The sequence below is a fragment of the Hyla sarda genome, chromosome 3 (assembly GCF_029499605.1).
Source record: "Hyla sarda isolate aHylSar1 chromosome 3, aHylSar1.hap1, whole genome shotgun sequence".
NCBI classification, from domain to species: Eukaryota; Metazoa; Chordata; class Amphibia; order Anura; family Hylidae; genus Hyla; species Hyla sarda.
Window position 1 is genome coordinate 218,777,397 of NC_079191.1, and position 18,752 is coordinate 218,796,148.

The 18,752-nt window shown below is 36.1% G+C and overlaps 2 protein-coding genes across 5 annotated transcripts in view; one reads left to right on the forward strand and one right to left on the reverse strand.

Annotated features, from left to right (window-relative positions):
• GJA10 (gap junction protein alpha 10) overlaps positions 1–18,752 on the forward strand; it is a 141,960-nt gene that overhangs the window by 79,942 nt on the left and 43,266 nt on the right. The window lies entirely within an intron of this gene.
• Positions 10,612–18,752, reverse strand: part of BACH2 (BTB domain and CNC homolog 2) — a 304,321-nt gene continuing 296,180 nt past the window's right edge. For all 4 annotated transcript variants that reach the window (XM_056566115.1, XM_056566113.1, XM_056566114.1 and 1 more), the window contains 2 exons: positions 16,415–16,621; positions 10,612–15,664 (listed from right to left, as the gene is read on the reverse strand). In XM_056566115.1, the coding sequence (XP_056422090.1) occupies positions 15,185–15,664; positions 16,415–16,621 (687 nt within the window). In that variant the 3' untranslated portion in view covers positions 10,612–15,184. The remainder of the gene's footprint in view (positions 15,665–16,414; positions 16,622–18,752) is intronic.

The following is an 18,752-nucleotide window of genomic DNA, read 5'->3' on the forward strand; positions in this document are numbered from 1 at the left end:
ATACGGGTTGAAATTTGTACACACGTTTTGATACAGTGTAGTCAGGTGTTGAGGAATCCGTTTTTCATCAAACACCTGATACGGGAACTGTATTGACAAAACGTGGTGTTCATGCACCCTTATATCGGCAGTGTGAAAGTAGCCTTACTTACATATATTGAAAAAAAAAATTCCACAAAGTTCAACCTATAACCCTATTGTCTTGATCCAGCGAAAGGCAAAAAAACAAAAAAAAACAAAGGTAAAATGGTAATTTCCTTACACTATGGGCAAAGTTTCTTTCTGACTCCAGATACGACAATCTAAATAAATCTTAAAATTTATCCTAAACAAAGGGGATAAAGGGAGAGATTAAGAGACCCTATTAACAGGCTTAAATCATGAACCATGTCAGACTTCACTGTAGGTATAAAGGCTTTAATACATAATGATATGTCTTTATTTCATCAACAGAGATGGTGTCTAGACCAAAAAATGAGTTAACACTAGCAGTAAAATGAAATTTGCACAATACTGTATTTACATATTTTAATTCATTAGTTTATAGCATTGCATTTTCTTTCAAAAAGGTAAAAACTTTTAGTAACATATAATAAGCATAAACAGCTCATTTTTACAAGAAAACCACAAGAAAAACCACAGTTACCTAGAAAAAAATAATAGACACGCTTAAGAACTAGTACAATAAAACGCTGCATTGAATTAAGTTACATCGCATAGAATCTGTGTAAAAAGTATGTAGAAAAACACCTGATGTAACCTGTTACAGTCATTGACCAGTTATGAGAGGTACAGAGGATTTTACAGGTAGATGTGTGTGAAAACTGTCCATTGTTTGACCTGGGGAGTAGGGAAGAAGGGGAGGTAGAGGCCTCCACTTGCATATGCTGAGAAAAACCCTGTTTGATTATGGAGTTTGAAGCTTGTAAGGCAAAATAATGATAGGTGCACTTGTATTCTATAAGTTCTACAACATTATAAATAGTCTGACATCAGCAACTCTGCTGGCAGAAGGTAGGGGTGTTGCTTTGGTCAGGTTGAGTCAGAGCCACAATTCTAGGCTACGACTGAGCAGGAGTCAAAAAGAACAAATGAAAGACCAAGCAGCCCAAAAAAAATAGACCCAGAACCAGAACTTCAAGATGCTTCATACAGTAAGAATTTTCAATGATATTTCAAAGCAAAAATTTTACACTCCTAGATTTAAGTTCACTATGTGATCCCAAAATAAAAATGGCAGGGCTGTATATACTGTACAAGGAGAAAGTAAACTGATTAGAGTTATAATAATTAGACATAACAATGACTAATGCCAGGATCATTGTCGTCAGTAACAAGAGAGAACTCCAAGAGTCGATACAAATTAATATTTAGGAATTTATTTTGGTACCTTCAATAATCCCTTTAGGAAAAATTATTTTATTTTTTTAAATCAACTGGTGGCAGTAAGTTAAACAGATTTGTAAATTCCTTATATAAAATCTTTACCCTTCCAGTACATATCAGCTGCTGTATGTTCCAGAGGAAGTTCTTTTCTTTTTGAATTTCCTTTCTGTCTAACCACAGTGCTCTCTGCTGACACCTCTGTTCATGTCAGCATAGGTTTGCTATGGGGATTTGCTCCTACTCTGCACAGTTCCTAAAATGGACAGAGATGTCAGCACTGTGGTCAGACAGAAAGGAAATTAAAAAAGAAAAGAACTTTCTGTAGACCATATAGCAGCTGATAAGTACTGGAAGGATTAAGATTTTTAAATAGAAGTAATTCACAAATCTGTTTAACTTTCTGGCACCAGTTGATTGGAGTACCCCTTTAACAGATAAATTGGTTGCCAAAGCCTTCTTGAGGACTTATATCACTAAACTGTTTGATGGTGGGCCCAGTCATGGGAAGGACCATCCTTCCTGTGTCAAACCATCTTATTTGTGATAATTTATTCACCCACTCAATACAAAACAGGATAAAAATCTTAATTTATCAATAAACACATATTAACAAGAAAACACATATGTCAACTTCAGTCTCAAGGAGATCACAAATATGCAATATACAGCCAAAAAGAAATGCCCATTTCCCATGTACCAAATGGATTTATCATTGGTATGCTTGAAATAGCAGTAGTTAGAATCTGGGTGTCTAACATGGGCAACAACTACGCTTTTTATCTGTAGTCATTTACATTTTCATTAATGAAGCCCTGTATAAGGAGCTGTCCACCCAGGCATGCCAATAATAATCTCTCCTCTTTAAAGGGGTACTCCGCTGCTCAGCGTTTGGAACAAACTGTTCCGAACACTGGAGACGGTGCCGGGAGCTTATGACGTCATAGCCCCCTCAATGCAAGTCTATGAGAGGGGGCGTGACAGCCCCCTTTCATAGACTTGCATTGAGGGGGCGGGGCGTGATGTCATGAGAGAGCGGGGCTACGACATTACAAGCTCCCGGTGCTGGCTCCAGCGTTCGGAACAGTTTATTCCAAACGCTGAGCAGCGGAGTACCCCTTTAATAGTATCAGAACCATCTACTGAGTGCCCCAGACACAAAACACTGATATATGTGAGAGCTGAATCACATTTCACACAGACAGCAGGTGAAGATATGGCACCCAAAAAGTATTAACTGTTCTTTTTGTAGGTGGGCGTTTAGATATACTGTATATCTAGACACGAAAATTTCGTATTAGAGGTAAACAAATATCAGTACAGGTATACACAATGATCACATTTGCCTTTTTTTGGTTGTGCATACAATCAGATAATAGAAAGCAGACAAATAGGAACCCAGTGACACTGTCTATCAAGTACTACTACCTATTAAAAGCTAGCCATAAATAGATCCGCAAGATAAGTAACAGGATTATGTGTACTACTGCCTATCCCTGAAACAGTATAATGTGAAGAGTTGAAGGGTACTGTGATAGTACATTGTCTTGCACTGAAAATAAATTGGTCTCCAAATTATAAACAGCTAAAAATAAAATGCACAGCATGACATTTTTTATGTTTTTGTAAGAAGAAAAATAAAGTTCATATTTTCGCATATTATGTTTTTATAAATCCTCTATTTATAAGCATGTATGCTTCTTATGTACACCTATAACAGTGGGTCAATATATATTGTAATACAGCAACCTAGTGGTTGCCAAAGTCATTAAATATTACTGTATTCTCTTTCATAAATACATAAATTTACTTTACTGCACATATATGTTATGCAAAGTATATACCTGGGTATTTAAACATTTTTTACAATAAGCTGATGAAAGTAGCTATATAGTTCACAAAAGCTGCACAAAATGAGCATCAGATTATGGTGTATGATATATCTCAGGGAAAATTTAAGTATTTGGCTTAAATAACTGCACATGAATAATAATTAAAAATCAGGGAAGACGGGCTTCTTTTATAGTGACAAATTATTTAAAGGTAAAACAAGCAACACAAAATAAGGGTTGTAAAATAACTCACACAATACTGTTAAAGGGGTACTCCGGTGAAAACCTTTTTTCTTTTAAATCAACTGGTGGCAGAAAGTTAAAAATATTTGTAAATTACTTCTGTTAAAAAATCTTAATCCTTCCAGTACTTATTAGCTGCTGAATGCTACAGAGGAAATTCCTTTCTTTTTGCAACACTGATGACATCACGACCACAGTGCTCTCTGCTGACATCTCTGTCCATTTTAGCAACCATGCATAGCAGATGTATGCTAAGGGCAGCATGGTGGTTCAGTGCTGGGGACTTGGGTTCAAATCCCACTATGGACAACAATAAATAAAGCGTTATTATTATAATAATGTCAGCAGGGAGAACTGTGCTCCTGATGTCATCAGAGAGCATTCCAAAAAGAAAAGAATTTCCTTTGTAGTATTCAGCAGCTAATAAGTACAGGAAGGATTAAGATTTTTAATAGAAGTAATTTACAAATATGTTTAACTTTCTGCCACCAGTTGATTTAAAAGAAAAAAGGTTTTCACCGGAGTACCCCTTTAACACAACACTAGGTGCATTAGTCACCTACGCACAGTGGGAGGGGCTTAAGTCCACAGCCAACATTACAGCTTATCAATAGTCAAGGAAGCAGTGATGTGATGTCACCTACTATAGTTGGGATTTAACTGACATTTGTTCAAATGATATGCTATGTGCTCCATAACTTGTTTATAACGCTCAGTGTGCTACTTTTTTCAACACACATTTATAGAATGGCTTAAAGGGGTTCTCCGGTGGAAAACCTATTTTTAAATCAACTGGTGTCAAAAAGTTAAACAGATTTGTAAATTACTTACCCTTACAGTACTACTGAATGCTACAGTGGAAATTCTTTTCTTTTTGAATTTATTTTTTGTCTTGTCCACAGTGCTCTCTTCTGACACCTGATGCCCGTATCAAGAACTGTCCAGAGCAGGAGAAAATCCCCATAGCAAACCTATGCTGCTCTGGACAGTTCCTGATACGGGCATCAGGTGTCAGCAGAGAGCACTGTGGACAAGACAAAAAAGAAATTCAAAAAATAAAAGAATTTCCTCTGTAGCATACAGCTGCTTAAAAGTACTTGAAGGATTAAGATTTTTTTTAATAGAAGTCATTTACAAATCTGTTCAAATTTCTGGCACCAGTTGATAAAAAAAAAAAATGTTTTCCACGGGAGTACCCCTTTAAACTTTTAAAGGGGTTATATGAGTTTTAAACATTACATATAACAATGGAGGAGAGGGGCAGCACAAAAACGTACTGATTATGTGTCAATTATAAATGTTGATGTGGTTTTGGTGTTTGCCCTCCTGTCTGGCGAGTGCTGCCGCTGTCATTGATGTTTAGTCACTGACAGCAGTAGCGAAACGTCACAATTCATGTGGCACTTTATTCCTAACCAGACAAGCCCACTCCCCACATGAGTGTATGTCATTTAGCTGGTGCAGATACATACTGAAGTTTTATAACAAAAATGTTACTGATGGGTATTGAGCTGTGAGAGGAATGAACTGAAACTTACAGACTATTTAGAGCTTCTACCTCCATGGCCTTAAATCCCTGAGCCAACATATGGGCCTCTTCATTTATAAGCTCCTGCACAACCTCATTATCCCCACCCCCAGTCTGTCTCTACCCCCCCCCCCGATTCCCTATAACAGTTGGTCTTCTGTGTATCTCCTATACTATTGTGTCCTCTACTGATCCCCTGTAACAGTGTGTCCTCCACAGATTATCAATAACAGTGCACACAAAGCCACTGGGGATCTGTGGAGGACACAAAGCTGGATTGATATACACAGATGGAGCATAGTGCTTTAAAATGTTCTTGTCAATTCCGCTCGGCTACATCTGCCTCATACACATGCATCCATAAGGTTAAATTCTTTTGGTGCCTGAGCTATAGTATAAGTAAGGACTAAAAGGTATATGAATGGAATGTAGCAGAGCTGATTTAGCAAATGGATGTTATTTTCTAAAGCACTATTTTCCATATATGTTGCCAAAGATAGGTCTGTTACATCAGATTTTTTATGTGCACTCTTACCTGACATTTCTTTGGGTCCAGTTTATCACAGGAGCCAAAAGGAATGTCCATCTAGAGTATGAGTATATGAAGTGGATATAGCAGAGTCCGGTGTGTCCACACAGATGGAGTATAGAGTTTTAAAAACATGGACACATCTGGCAGAGAAAGGTCTGGTATAGAGACCCCTTGCTATGTGTTGGATTTGCTGCTGAATTTGGGCTACAGGCAGAGGAACAACATTCTGTGATAAGATGGCATTTTAGAATGGGGGCAGTTAGAGTGTATGTGTGTGTGTGGGGGGTACAGGAAGACTAAAGAAGGTAAGTGGCTTAATACTGAGAGGGGGCATCATTGACTGTACTAGGCATAGGAAGTATATATTAGTGCATCACATGCCTTATCTCAGAAATGCAGGAGGTCAAATAACCCCTTTAAGACCTGTTGATGGTGCAACAATAATAGTGTGTGTCAGCATAAATAATCCCTATTGTGTTTTAAGTTTTCCCATCTAGGATATGCCATAATTTAATCATCAGTGAAGGTCCGAGCTCTGCTTCCTCCACCAGTTCTGAGAATGAAGGAATTGCATTGCAGTTACCTTTTGCACTAGGCAGGGAAGTTTCTATGAAAGGAAAAATAGTTAAAGGGACAGAGCACTACAGCTCCTTCAATCTTAGGATTGATGGAGAACCCAGAAGTCTGACCTTCATGGATGATTTCCAAAAAAACATACTTAGTCATGTATCTGCTATTTCTATAAAAAAAAAAAAAAAAAACAGGAAAAAAGTATGCAATATGAACATATTAAATCATTATAATACAATGTACACTATTTGGCTACGTGTCATACCGATCATCATTGTCCCTTCAATCATTTTGAGTACTTACTTTATCAACTGGAATATGGGATGTAAAAATGAAATAGCAACAATGAACAATGAAATAGCAACTATATCTGTGAATTAAAGCCTATCTTAGTTTGCTACCAACTTCCCACCAAGCTCCTCTTACAGTATCTAGATTGAACAGTCTGGTCTCTTCACTATTACCTACCATCTCATTAGCCATCCAGAAAATACATGATTTCTAGAGCCATGTTGTAATGCTTTCTGTTACATTACTATGAACAAAGCTATGTACCGTTAATAGACAGTATAATGTATGGTGAAAAGAACTTGTGCATATGTAATCACATGCTGTTCACCCAGATGTCAAAGGGTTGCTAGGTAGCCATCAAAATACACAGAAGGGAGCAACAAAAAAATTAAAAATGTAATTATATATCTTAAAGAATCCTCTTGCTTAGTATAACCTTCACAATGTACAACTATTTAGGATTTTAAAGACCCTGAAATACTGAAGAAAAATAAACTAATAATAGTTAACAAACAACACTTTAAGTTCACAATAAGCTCACTACATTATTGAAATCATTAAAAATAATAATAATAATTTATATTCGTGCATTTTTGTCCATAATTGGAAAAACCGCGGCCATGGATTGCAGTTGAAAATGTGAACATAAAATATGCAGCCGTATCTTACGCTGTGTGAACATAGTCTAAGAGTTGAACTCAAAATATATAATGGTTTATATAGGTACTTATCCTGTATTATGGGATCTATCACTAACTTAAGTGCTTTATTACATTGTTTTAAAGAGGTGTATCCTCTAACCAATCATTAAATATTTTTAAAGTGCTTAGAGCTTAAGCATAGCTATTCCAAAAGGACTTTGATAATATTATGTGAGTGGCATAAAACATACAGCATGTTTTTAAGGTAAGCGTTAATAAATTTTTTTTTAGCTTCTGTATAGAAAATATCATTTTTTTCTCAGTTCAGCTTATGAACTACTATCTATATTCACCTATAGGTAGATCAATTAAAAGGTATGCATTTTCTGTAATGCATCCTATGCACAGGATATATGTAAAATTTTGCCCCATTCCATGTTAAGTAAATTACTTCATTCTCAGGATTGCTGGGAGGTCTGGAAACTGAACCTGCACCCATCATCCAGTGGTTGCATATCCTAGTGATAGGTCATCACTTTATAAAGTGGGAAAATCCATTTAAAAACTTTTGTAAGTTGAAGTCATAACTGTAGTTACCAGTTTTATTCTAAAAATGTTAAGGGAATTACAAAGATTCATGTTTTGTGACCTATCAATAATATGGTAAATAGGTCTCACTCCATTGAAAAAACTTGATTGAGGCTGTATTTACACCTTCAGGTCTTTAATGTCAATTATTAAACACACAGCCCGAAATAGATTTGAAAAACATAAGTCTTAATCTTTCCTTTATATATGCCATATATTTACATATATTCTGTTCCTGGCTTTGTATTCAATAATTATAACTAAAAACCTGAACGTGTGAACATACCCTAAACCTATGGAGACAGTCAGAAACAGTAGTTTGTGATCACTCCTTTTAACGTAAAAAAATTATATAAATTTCTGAAAACTCTTGTTTGCTCTTCCCATAGTCAAGTAGATCTATACACCATTATATACTGCATAACAGATATATTTGATGAGACAAATATGAAATAAAGAAGGAGGATAAAGAAAAAGGGTTTAAAACAATAACATTTCTGCGGTAAATTATATAATGAAGACAAATATTAACGGTTATAAGTAACAATAATAAAAAACTAAACATAATGCCCATCAAAAAGATGAAATTCTGGCAAACAAAAACATTAGGGCTATTAAAGGTCAGGGCTAAGCTCTCTAGTTTACACATTTGGCAATTATATATGAAATCTATACTGGGCATTAAAGTAGTCAATAAAATGATTAATTCTTGTGAAATGAGTGCTGCGTTTTAAGTTTTTTATATGGCTGCACAACAACCAATTCATATGATCTGCCATTAATAACACTGGCCAACATGTGTCAAACACAGCCAACGGCCATGTCAAGGTATAACAAGCTTCTTTTATGTTTCAAGCAAATTAATGCATTACTGCTTGTTAAAACCTATATTTATTTGCTATATAATGTATTTTTTATTACAAGTTTAACATATAACTCACAAGTATCTCCTTCCTGCATACATTTATCCGGAAGCTACATGATTTTGTGCATCATGTTGTTGTTGCTGCCTATTTGTAGTCTCCAAGAGAAAAAGTTATCTGGAAGCCAGGCTACCTAAACTAACATACCCTACATAATCTACTGAAGTGTCGGGTATGCGAGTGCATGAAATCATAGGTTCTGCAAAGGGATGCTATCGACTAAACGCTGAGCTTACTACAACTGTATTAGGCTTTAGACTTTTAGTATTTTGTTGCACATAGCAGCAGCAGGGCATTAATAACCTGACACAGAGAAATTGTGATATTATTTGTACTGATATTTGAACTTGGTAACATGAAGACAGGTTATTTTTCCCATTCCTTGAAGCGCCTCTTGAGGCCTTACAGTGAACATTTACAATTTAGCAGATTAGACCTCTACTTACATAGCAAAACACACTGAAACAGTATGTAACTTATGATAATTCTAATATGGCTTATAGGTTTTTATGCTGCTTTATCATCATATCTGTAGATACAACATAGAATATATTAGGAACAATGGTATTACTCCATATTATCAAGTAACTTAATAAAAACTGTTAAACAATTATATACTCAGTTTAAAGGGGTTATCCAGGAATAGAAAAACACAGCTAATCTTTTTCACAAACAGCTCCATGTCTGTCTCCAGGTTGGATGTGGTTTTACCACTTGGCTCCATCCACTTCAATGGAACTGAGCTCAAGAACCACACCCAACCTGGAGACAGACAGGGAGCAGGTTTTGATATAAAGTAGCTCTGTTTTACTATTCCTTGATAACCCCTTTAAGTTAAATTGACTTTAGTTTAATTCTGGCACCAAATTTTATTTCTAAACTGTTCGGACACTGTCGGGGACAGTGACTAGAAAACTATGAAGTTGTTTCAATACAGATGAGCATTGTTCACATGTTTTGTCATCAAGCAATATTCATTGTAAGTTACACGAACATTTACTACAGTTGAATTACTTTCAACTGCTGACAACATACATAAGAAATTGTATGTACAATGAATGTATTGGCTCTCAATAAAATGTAGTTTTACATGCAATAAGCAATTCATTATGCTTATTTAAATTAAGCTTTTGAAAATATCCCTACCATAATAATTTTTTATTGGAGTATATTATATTTTGATAGCTTAATGTTTCCTGAGCTCCAGTACACAATCTAAGAAGGGATCACTTCATAAAGCATGTATATGTACTTCCAGTACAACAAACCAAATACAAATGTCTTACAAGCATTGCCTGTTTCTCTGGGAGTGAAGTGTTTCCCATAAATGGCAACTAAAAACATAATGAAAGGCTACAAAAGAGACAGCCCATATGGTAAATAAGATTAGCAGCTGGGCCCCAAGGTATATTAGAACTGATAGCATCTGCTAACAATATTAACTTAAATGGCAAACGAACACAGACTGTAATACAGCAGATACCATTGCTACCCATCAGAGTATATATGGCATATAGGAGGGAACACAATTTTCACTTAAAACTACTGAGGACTATATTCAAGATGTGACATAATAAATCAATTAAAAAATAGAAAAAAATATTCGTGTATAAAAATGTAATGAAAAGTTATAAAAAGGACTGAAATATTGATCCAAACTGAATAAAACAAACAGAACTGTATAGAAAGTCAGATTGATTGTTGACTGTTTATTAACTTAAAGGACATGTCTCATGCCCGACAGTACAGAAAAACGTGTCCCCTATCTGCAGGATAGGGGATAAGTTTTAGATCATAGGGGGTCCGAGCGCTGTGGCCCCTCGCAATCGTCTGTATGGAGCCCCGGCTCTTCCACAGAGCGGGACGTCAAGCCCCCAGCCTGAAGCGGGGGCCGCCACGCCTCCTCCATATAGCTCTATGGGAGAGACTAAGATTGTTGAGCGGCTCTCCCATAGAGATATATTTAGGGGGCGTGGCGGCCTCCGCTTCGATTGAGGGTTGTGACGTGCTGCTGTGGGAAAGCGATTTAAAACTTATCCCCTATACTGTGGATAGGGGATACGTTTTTCTGTACTGTCGGGCATGAGACTGCTTTAAGTAGCATTTTAAAATAAAATAGTTAGACATCATTGGAGTAAAGGAATATTGCTAACCAAATGAGAACAGGTATGTGCAGTATCTAGGGTGGATTAGGTTAAAATAATTTGTAAAGTAGAGTGTAACATAAAAATTGTAGCATCAGAGAATATGAGCATAAAGAAGTTAACGCAAAAAATGTACAAATTTTCTATTAATAAATTAAAAAAAAAGTCAAAACACTGCCAAGCTCAATTAATATTGCAGGTATCTGCTCTTCAGCCACACCACTTAATTGTCAGTCAAGTGTTAATTACTGTGCAGAAAATAGCATAACCTTTGTACAAGTACAATATATAAACATAATGTGTATTTGAAACCCAATAAATTATGTACAAAACAAATAAATTAAAAAAAATCCTAGAAAAGGATTTAATCTGACACCATTGTCAGATATTAGAAAAAAGCAATACAATTGCTAGGGCATTTTAACAGGCACAGTTTGTCTCTCTTCGCTGCAACTCGATACTTGTAATCTCTATTATTCAGAGAAAATATAAATGGACTTTTGGGGCTAAATTAATACACTGGTATAATACTACACATATACACAATTTCAAATGCAAGATAGCGTACACCACAAATACTGCATAATGAGTGAGAATTATACATCATAATTTAGAACATACAAAAAAAAAAAAAAAAACTTTTTTAGATTTGACTTTTATATGCCATATGTGGGATTTCCTCTTGTGGTCCTATACCTAAAAAAACTGCTTTGCATGTCCTTAAATGTTCAAAATGATCAAATTAAAAGATTAAATTACTAAGTTTCTTGAACAAGTTGTAAATATTTTTCACCTGCAGTGGTGACATACCTCAACCATTGATTTGCTATCAGATAATGTCGGGATGAGAACAGGAAGTGCTGACAGTGGGAGCAATCACTGGCGGAGATGGATCGGAGGCTGGTAAATACAGGTTATGTATGTAAGAATGGTACCCTGGGCACATTTAAATGTTACATTTATCTTCTGGAATACTCCTTTAAGAAGCATTAGGATTTTTACTATAATAGCCAAAGCGGCCCAATTTGGAAAATATAATACATATATATTTGTTTATATCATTATTTTTAACATCATGTGCCAATCAGCTTATTCCATTGTATAGTATTTATGTCTGGAAGCTACCTAAACAGGGAAAATTGTATAAGTAGTTCAAGAAGTCCAAGCTATGAGGATAGGTCCATTTACAGGGGCACTAAAATGAGCAACAATCTCGATGATCGATGGATCGACTATCGCTGGATCATTTATGTGGCCTTTTGAACCTCATGATTGTCAGGCACACATCACCCATTTATACAAGGCAATGTGCAGCCGATCATAATGATTTAAATGGCTGCACAAAAGATCCAGTTAGCTGATGAAGGTGCATTTTCTCGCTCGTTGTCGGATCTCTGTCCATTTTACATTATTGGGAATGAGCCATCTAACAAATGCTCATTTGTCTGATAATCACTCTTAAGAAGCAGTGTGCCTTAAAATGCATAAGCAAAGTTGATCATATGAAATTTATGTAAGACCTAAACCAAAATTTATGTAAGACCAAAAAAATTGTTGGTGCTAAACATTCTACTTTTCCACTAAATCATCCTTTATAGCAGCTGAGCATTTGTAGGTCACTAAACTGAATTAAACCCAAAACCTAGGTCATTTGGGGGTCTACTATGGCTGAATCTAGATTATTATTTTAATTTCTAGGCAGGCATGCTGTAAATGTTTTAACAAATAGGAACCATGTGACTGTGATTCCTTATGTTATTTTTATGTTTGGCTGTTTTCCAAAGCCTCCATCAAGAGTCTGAAAAGTACAACAAAAATTAATTTAAAATTATCCAAGACACTTGAATTTCCAAAACTGGTTGAGCTACAGATGTGTCCTCCCTTAAAATGTCCCTAAAAAAATAAAAAAATAAAAGAGAAATTGCAGAGACATGATAGGGGTACAGATCCAACTGATCATTGAAAAAAGTCTGAGAAGCATGCTGTTAAGCATGTCACTCCCCAGATCACTGCCTCTTCTGTCACACTGTATGAGATGAGCTCAAATATCAGTATATGGAGCTTGTGTATTACAGCAAGCAGGAAAGTAATATTCTTACAGGGAAACTGACAGCAGTTTCACCCACACTAAAACTCATACACAGGGCTATAGTGCGGGTAATATGTGTAAAATGATGTATCACTTGCATACATGGGTGGTCCAGTTGCAGAGTTTTAGCCCCCAATGCTAGTTATCTAATCTGGTCCTTTGCACTATGGAGGTGGGAGCCGGCTTTCCAAGCTTTCCTGCCTCCTTCATCCATGTTGCCATATGCCTGCTCAACTGTTGAATGTACATAAATCTTCACTCTAATGTCCTAATGACATGAGAGCCTGTGTCCACATGAGCACTCTGATAGAAGCGGTGCATACGTTCTGCTATTCTAGCAGAGCGCTCACATGGGCTGTCAGCTTCCCTCTCACTGCATGCTTCTCCAGACTTGTTCTAATGATCATGGATGTAATCCACTAGACAGCTGTTGCCCATAGGCTCTCATGTTAAAAGAATGTGTAAGATTAACAAAAAGATAGATAGCTTTGTTAGATGCATCTGAAAGAAACCATCCATTAGGCATCGGTCTCACATTAAAAAAATGTATAGCTTCTATTTTGAGATGGCAGCAAACTGTATGGAATTGGCATTATTGTACAACTGGGAGGACAGGTTCCTCTTTAAATAATGTATGGTTTTACCTAACCATAGTACTATTAACTGTGGTAGAAATATTTTGAGCAAGGTTTTCTAACTTATGCTTTGAAAATGATTTTTGTTAATTTTTTTTTTTATTTTTTTTACTAACACTGCCCAAATAACCGTTTATTACATTAGGTGCCCAAATAATTCTGATGTGGTAGAAGCATCTCATCATCATTTTTCAAACAGGGTATGGATGGATAAAAAAAGACATTATTTGACTCTGGACTATATATATAGGAAGAATCTTAAGAGCCTAGTCCCTACTTGCTCAAGATTGGAAATGTGGTTATGTATTTACATATACTTAACAGCAATTTCATTGTCATCTTTCATTACAGGGAGAATGGGGTAACCAAGCTTAATTCACTGCTTTACCAAGCTTAATCAACTGCTTAGGACACTGCTGCAGTTACATGTACACTACACGGGCATTACTTCAATATACATCTGAGCTGCCTTGCGTCGTATTTGCATAGCAACAATTCAAACAAACAACAGTTAATTCCAACGTTTTTACGTTTTCGTCTTCCAAATATCAGCAATGTAGCACATTCTCATGAGATTGAATATAGAAATTGTTTATGGCCATGTCACTAATGAAAACACCTAGGGAAGCCAGGATAAGTTTCTTACTAAAAGTTAAATATAAACTATTTTGTAAAAAAAAAAAAAAAAAGTATGATAATGTATTTAAAAACAACTTTCAGAATTCCTGCACTGTTAATATGAGGTATGTTATTTTCATTGGTTTGATGGACTGCAGCAAACTCCCTTTGTCAGCATTCTTATTTTGATTTTGAATATGTTTCATATATTTCACCTAAAGAAATCCAGAAATAGCATTAAGCAAAGTTCATTTTTTAGAACAGTTTTGAAGGTTCAGGGACTGGGGAAAATTTTAGTTGAAATTTTACACTATATGGTAAATGCAATATTTGGCAAGAAAATGTTTCTACATCCTAATATCCTGAGTATTTTCTTTCTTTTTTTTTTTTTTTCTTTGTTATACAAACAAATAATGCATATGTAGTCATGTTAAATTTACACACAACAGCAAAACTCAGTGCATGTGGCTAGGAGAAAGTCTGTGTTAAAAAAACTAACTAATAAAAAATACGGCTTGATTGAAATGAAGACTGGCGCTGTAAGCTCATTTGTAATAATAATAATAAAAAAAAAAAAATTCCAAGACAGCGGTTTATAAATAACTAAAGACTAATGATAGTGTCAGACTGAAATAAAATATCTAATAAGCAGTCTGTGGCATCAATGACATAAAGATGAATGTTGGATACTGTGTGAACAGAAAAGAAGAGTTGACTTCCAGTTTTAGGTTGTGAAAAATCAAGGGATACATGGACTTTTTGCATATGGATATAGAACCTATATACAGTTCACCTATAAAATCTTGATGAAAACAAATGAACATTCTGAGGAAATTCCTGAGATAGGTTTGTGACATGGGTCACTGAGAATAAAAGCTGCTGTTGGGTCCACATGGGTATTAAATCCATCCCTGTTAAGATCTGAAATTAGAATACATTAACAAATATTACAGAACACAAGGAGGACAGTGTAGCCACTGTCTAGTCCCTTGCCGGAGCAAGGTATAGCACCATCATGAAAGGATCTCCATCTTTCAGAGGAGGAAAATACTTATAAACAGTATTGCTGCTAAGACTGCTGTAGTGTGCACCAATAATGTTTTCTGGAGGCAGTGGCAGCCATAGGCTGACGGGTGACTTCTGTTTGACCATGCCGTCGTAACATCACTAGGAGAAATCTTTCCTTGGTTGTTCATCTGTTGTACATTTCTCGGTCATTTCCTGACAGAAGTCCACTGTCACTGTTTGGCTGTTTTGTTCCACACAAGTGTCCCTCTCTGAATAAGTACCATGCTCAGATCCCTCCACACCTCTTCTTGCTATACAATTCTCTGGTATATTGTTTGAAACCGAGTGGCTTCCAAGCTGTACTTGACCTTGCTCATTGCAGCACTGCATGTTTTCTCCCACATCTTGCGACGTGATAAGTTTTTGTTCTATTCTTGCTGGTAAAGGGTTGAATGCAGCAGCTGTGGGAAGATCCAAAGGCCGCAAAACAGGGCAATACCTGTGTAGGGCTTGGATCTGCTCTGGACTCTGAATATCTCTACATACTTCTTGGGATAGGCAAGAGAAGTTGTCTAGAAGCTCTCCCATGCAGGCCTTTAACTGGTTCCTTTCTGTTAATAACTTTTCTTTTTCACATACCTAATGGATTAAGAAAACACATTATAGTTCACAGCAAAACTCAATCTTCCCACATAAATCTGAAATAAGCCTTAGGCTGTATAAGTCTATGGTATGTACCCTACTTTAGTTTTTGCAGTTTTAAACTGTACATAAAGCACTCTATATGGTAATATAGCATTATTGATGAATGACCCATAAGTCTTGGCCCCCAGAACATTCTATTAGTTTAAAACGGACCTGTTCATAAAAAAAAAAGCAGGGGAGTAAATAAGCACATGACTAGATAGCGCTAGCCATTAGTATTCTGGACATTCTTTTTATCCGCATTTCCAGTGCTGAGGTATAAGCCTTTTAGTTATTATGCTAATAAGGCTGAAAAGCACAGGGGGGTTCCCCAGGATGGTTAGAGCACAGTCTAGCTCATGTCCTCTTTATTACTACCCACTACCCCTTGCATCTATTTATTCTATTTGACTACATAAAGAGGACATGAGTTGGACTTACCTGGACCCTTGTCATGCTGGGGAGAGTCCCTGGACTTTTGAGCTTCATTTGCATAACAGGATGCTGAACTGACTCTTCATCTAACTGTTTTCAACTTGTCCTGGTCAAAATGTTAAAGGGGCACTCTGCCCCTAGACATCTATTCGCCTATCCAAAGGATAGGGGATAAGATGTTTGATCACGGGGGTCCTGTTTAACCTGTTTAACTGTTATTAAAAACTTAGAAAGACTTTTTATTTTAAAATGATGATATAAATTACTCACCAGCTTATGTATTTCACATTCTAAATTCTGTATACAGTCGAGTTTTCTCTTGCGACAGCGCTGTGCAGCTATTCTATTTTTGCTTCGCCGCCGCACGTCATGAATGAATTCCAACTGTTCTGAGGTCAGCTTGTGCATTTTTATCATCATCTGGAAATCATTGCGTGGAAGATCTGTGATTTGATCAATTGGAAAGGGCAGCTTCACCTACCAGACAGAAGAAAGCATATTATAACATTTTAAAAAAATGGTTGCAATACCACAAGCTAACTATAAAATGTAGAATACACGCATAGCTGCTTTAACAGAACAAATGGAGTATCCTTGATTTATAAGAAAACACAACAAATGAACCTAGAAAATTACCTGGGACAGGTTTAGCCCTTTCTCATCTGTTGTGTTGCACATTTGTGGATCCCAGTGTGGTGTACCTAGTGCCCATTTATTCTGTATAGCAAATGCCATCTTTCATATTTGTGTGCATATTACAGTGAATTGGATGAATAATATTATTAAAGAAATTACACGGGGAAATAAACATATCCCCTATCCACAGGAAAGGGGATAAGTGTCTGATCATGAGGGGTCCCAGAGACGTCCCACTCAATGATGATTGGCTGTTACTCCTGCTCATCTACGAAGGTGGGGCCAGAGCACTTGAAAAGGTGAGTTCAGTTGCAAGAACCAGGTCCCATAAAGAAGATCACGGAGCAGTTGGACCCCCAGTTAGAAGTTTCTTTCACTGGATAACCCCTTTAACCATAGTAGATTTAAAGACATCAATTTAAGGGTAAACAATATCTTATATATATTATTTGTGGTGCCATTCTAGGGCGTGTTACTAGCGTGGTTTTTCTACTTTATTAACTTCATCTCCTATGGGTGGCACTTATATATATAATTGGTTTCAGTCCCTATCCCCAGAAATTTTGTCTCTGGTGTGAAAAAACAGGTCTTTGATGATATTTTGATTTTGAAACACTATTTTAAATTGATGATCCCGGCACAAGGATTTCTTTTTAACATTATCCGTCAACTTCTGTTCCTGTCACTCGTGTCACAGTCCCATTTGAATATATTCTAACTCCATGAACACCAATGATGCAGTGTACTACCACATTTTTAAAAGAATTGGAGATTTCTCCATGACACTTATTAGTGGTGGGCATCAGTTGCTCAAGTCTCGAGCCCGCTCCATACACCCATAACAGCCACATGACAAAAATACATGTCATGAGTCATTAGGTGGTCAAAAAGTTAGTTTTTATGCAACCTAGGCAAATTTTTGCAGTTATTTTTCATCATTTGGATAAGCCTTAAAGGGGTATTCCAGGCCAAAACTTTTTTTTATATATCAACTGGCTCCGGAAAGTTAAACAGATTTGTAAATTTCTCCGATTAAAAAATCTTAATCCTTGCAATAGTTATTAGCTTCTGAAGTTGAGTTGTTTTTTTCTGTCTAACTGCTTTCTGATGACTCACGTCCCGGGAGCTGTGCAGTTCCTATGGGGATATTATCCCAGCATGCACAGCTCCCGGGACGTGACATCATCATTGAGCAGTTAGACAGAAAACTTCAAAAGCTAATAACTATTGGAAGGATTAAGATTTTTTAATAGAAGTAATTTACAAATCTGTTTAACTTTCCGGAGCCAGTTGATATATATAAAAAAGTTTTTGCCTGGAATACCCCTTTAAACATAAAACTTTCAGAATTGCCCTGGTGGCTCGAAAAAATCTATTAACCCCTTCATGACCCAGCAATTTTTTTTCCGCCTCACGTTTTTTTGCTCCTCACATTCTAGGACCCATAACTTTTTTAATTTACCACTGACAAAGTTGTATTAAGGCTTCTTATTTGCGGGACAAGTTTTACTTTTTATTGGTGCACTTTATTTTTATCATAGAATGTATTACAGAGCCAGAAATAAATATATGTAAGGCAAAGAAAGGAAAAATTAAGTAAGGAAAAATATGGAATTGCGTAATTTTGTGAGGCAATAACTTTTTCAGGGTTCACAATATGGTAAATCTGACATGCTATCTTTATTCTATGGATCAGTACAATTTCAATGATACCATGGGTAATTTTGTTTCGTCTTAAGGTAAAAAAATAATGTAAACTTGGAGAAAAAAAAGGTTGTTTAATGCCATGTTTTGACCCCTATAACTTTTTATTTTTACACGTATTATTACGTTTATACTGGGATGTGATGTGACCAAAAAAACAGCAATTTTGGCGTTTGGAATTTTTTGCGTTCATGCCTTTTACGGTGCAGAATCAGGAAAATCATGATTTAATAGTTCGGACAATTACGCACGTGGAGATACCAAATAT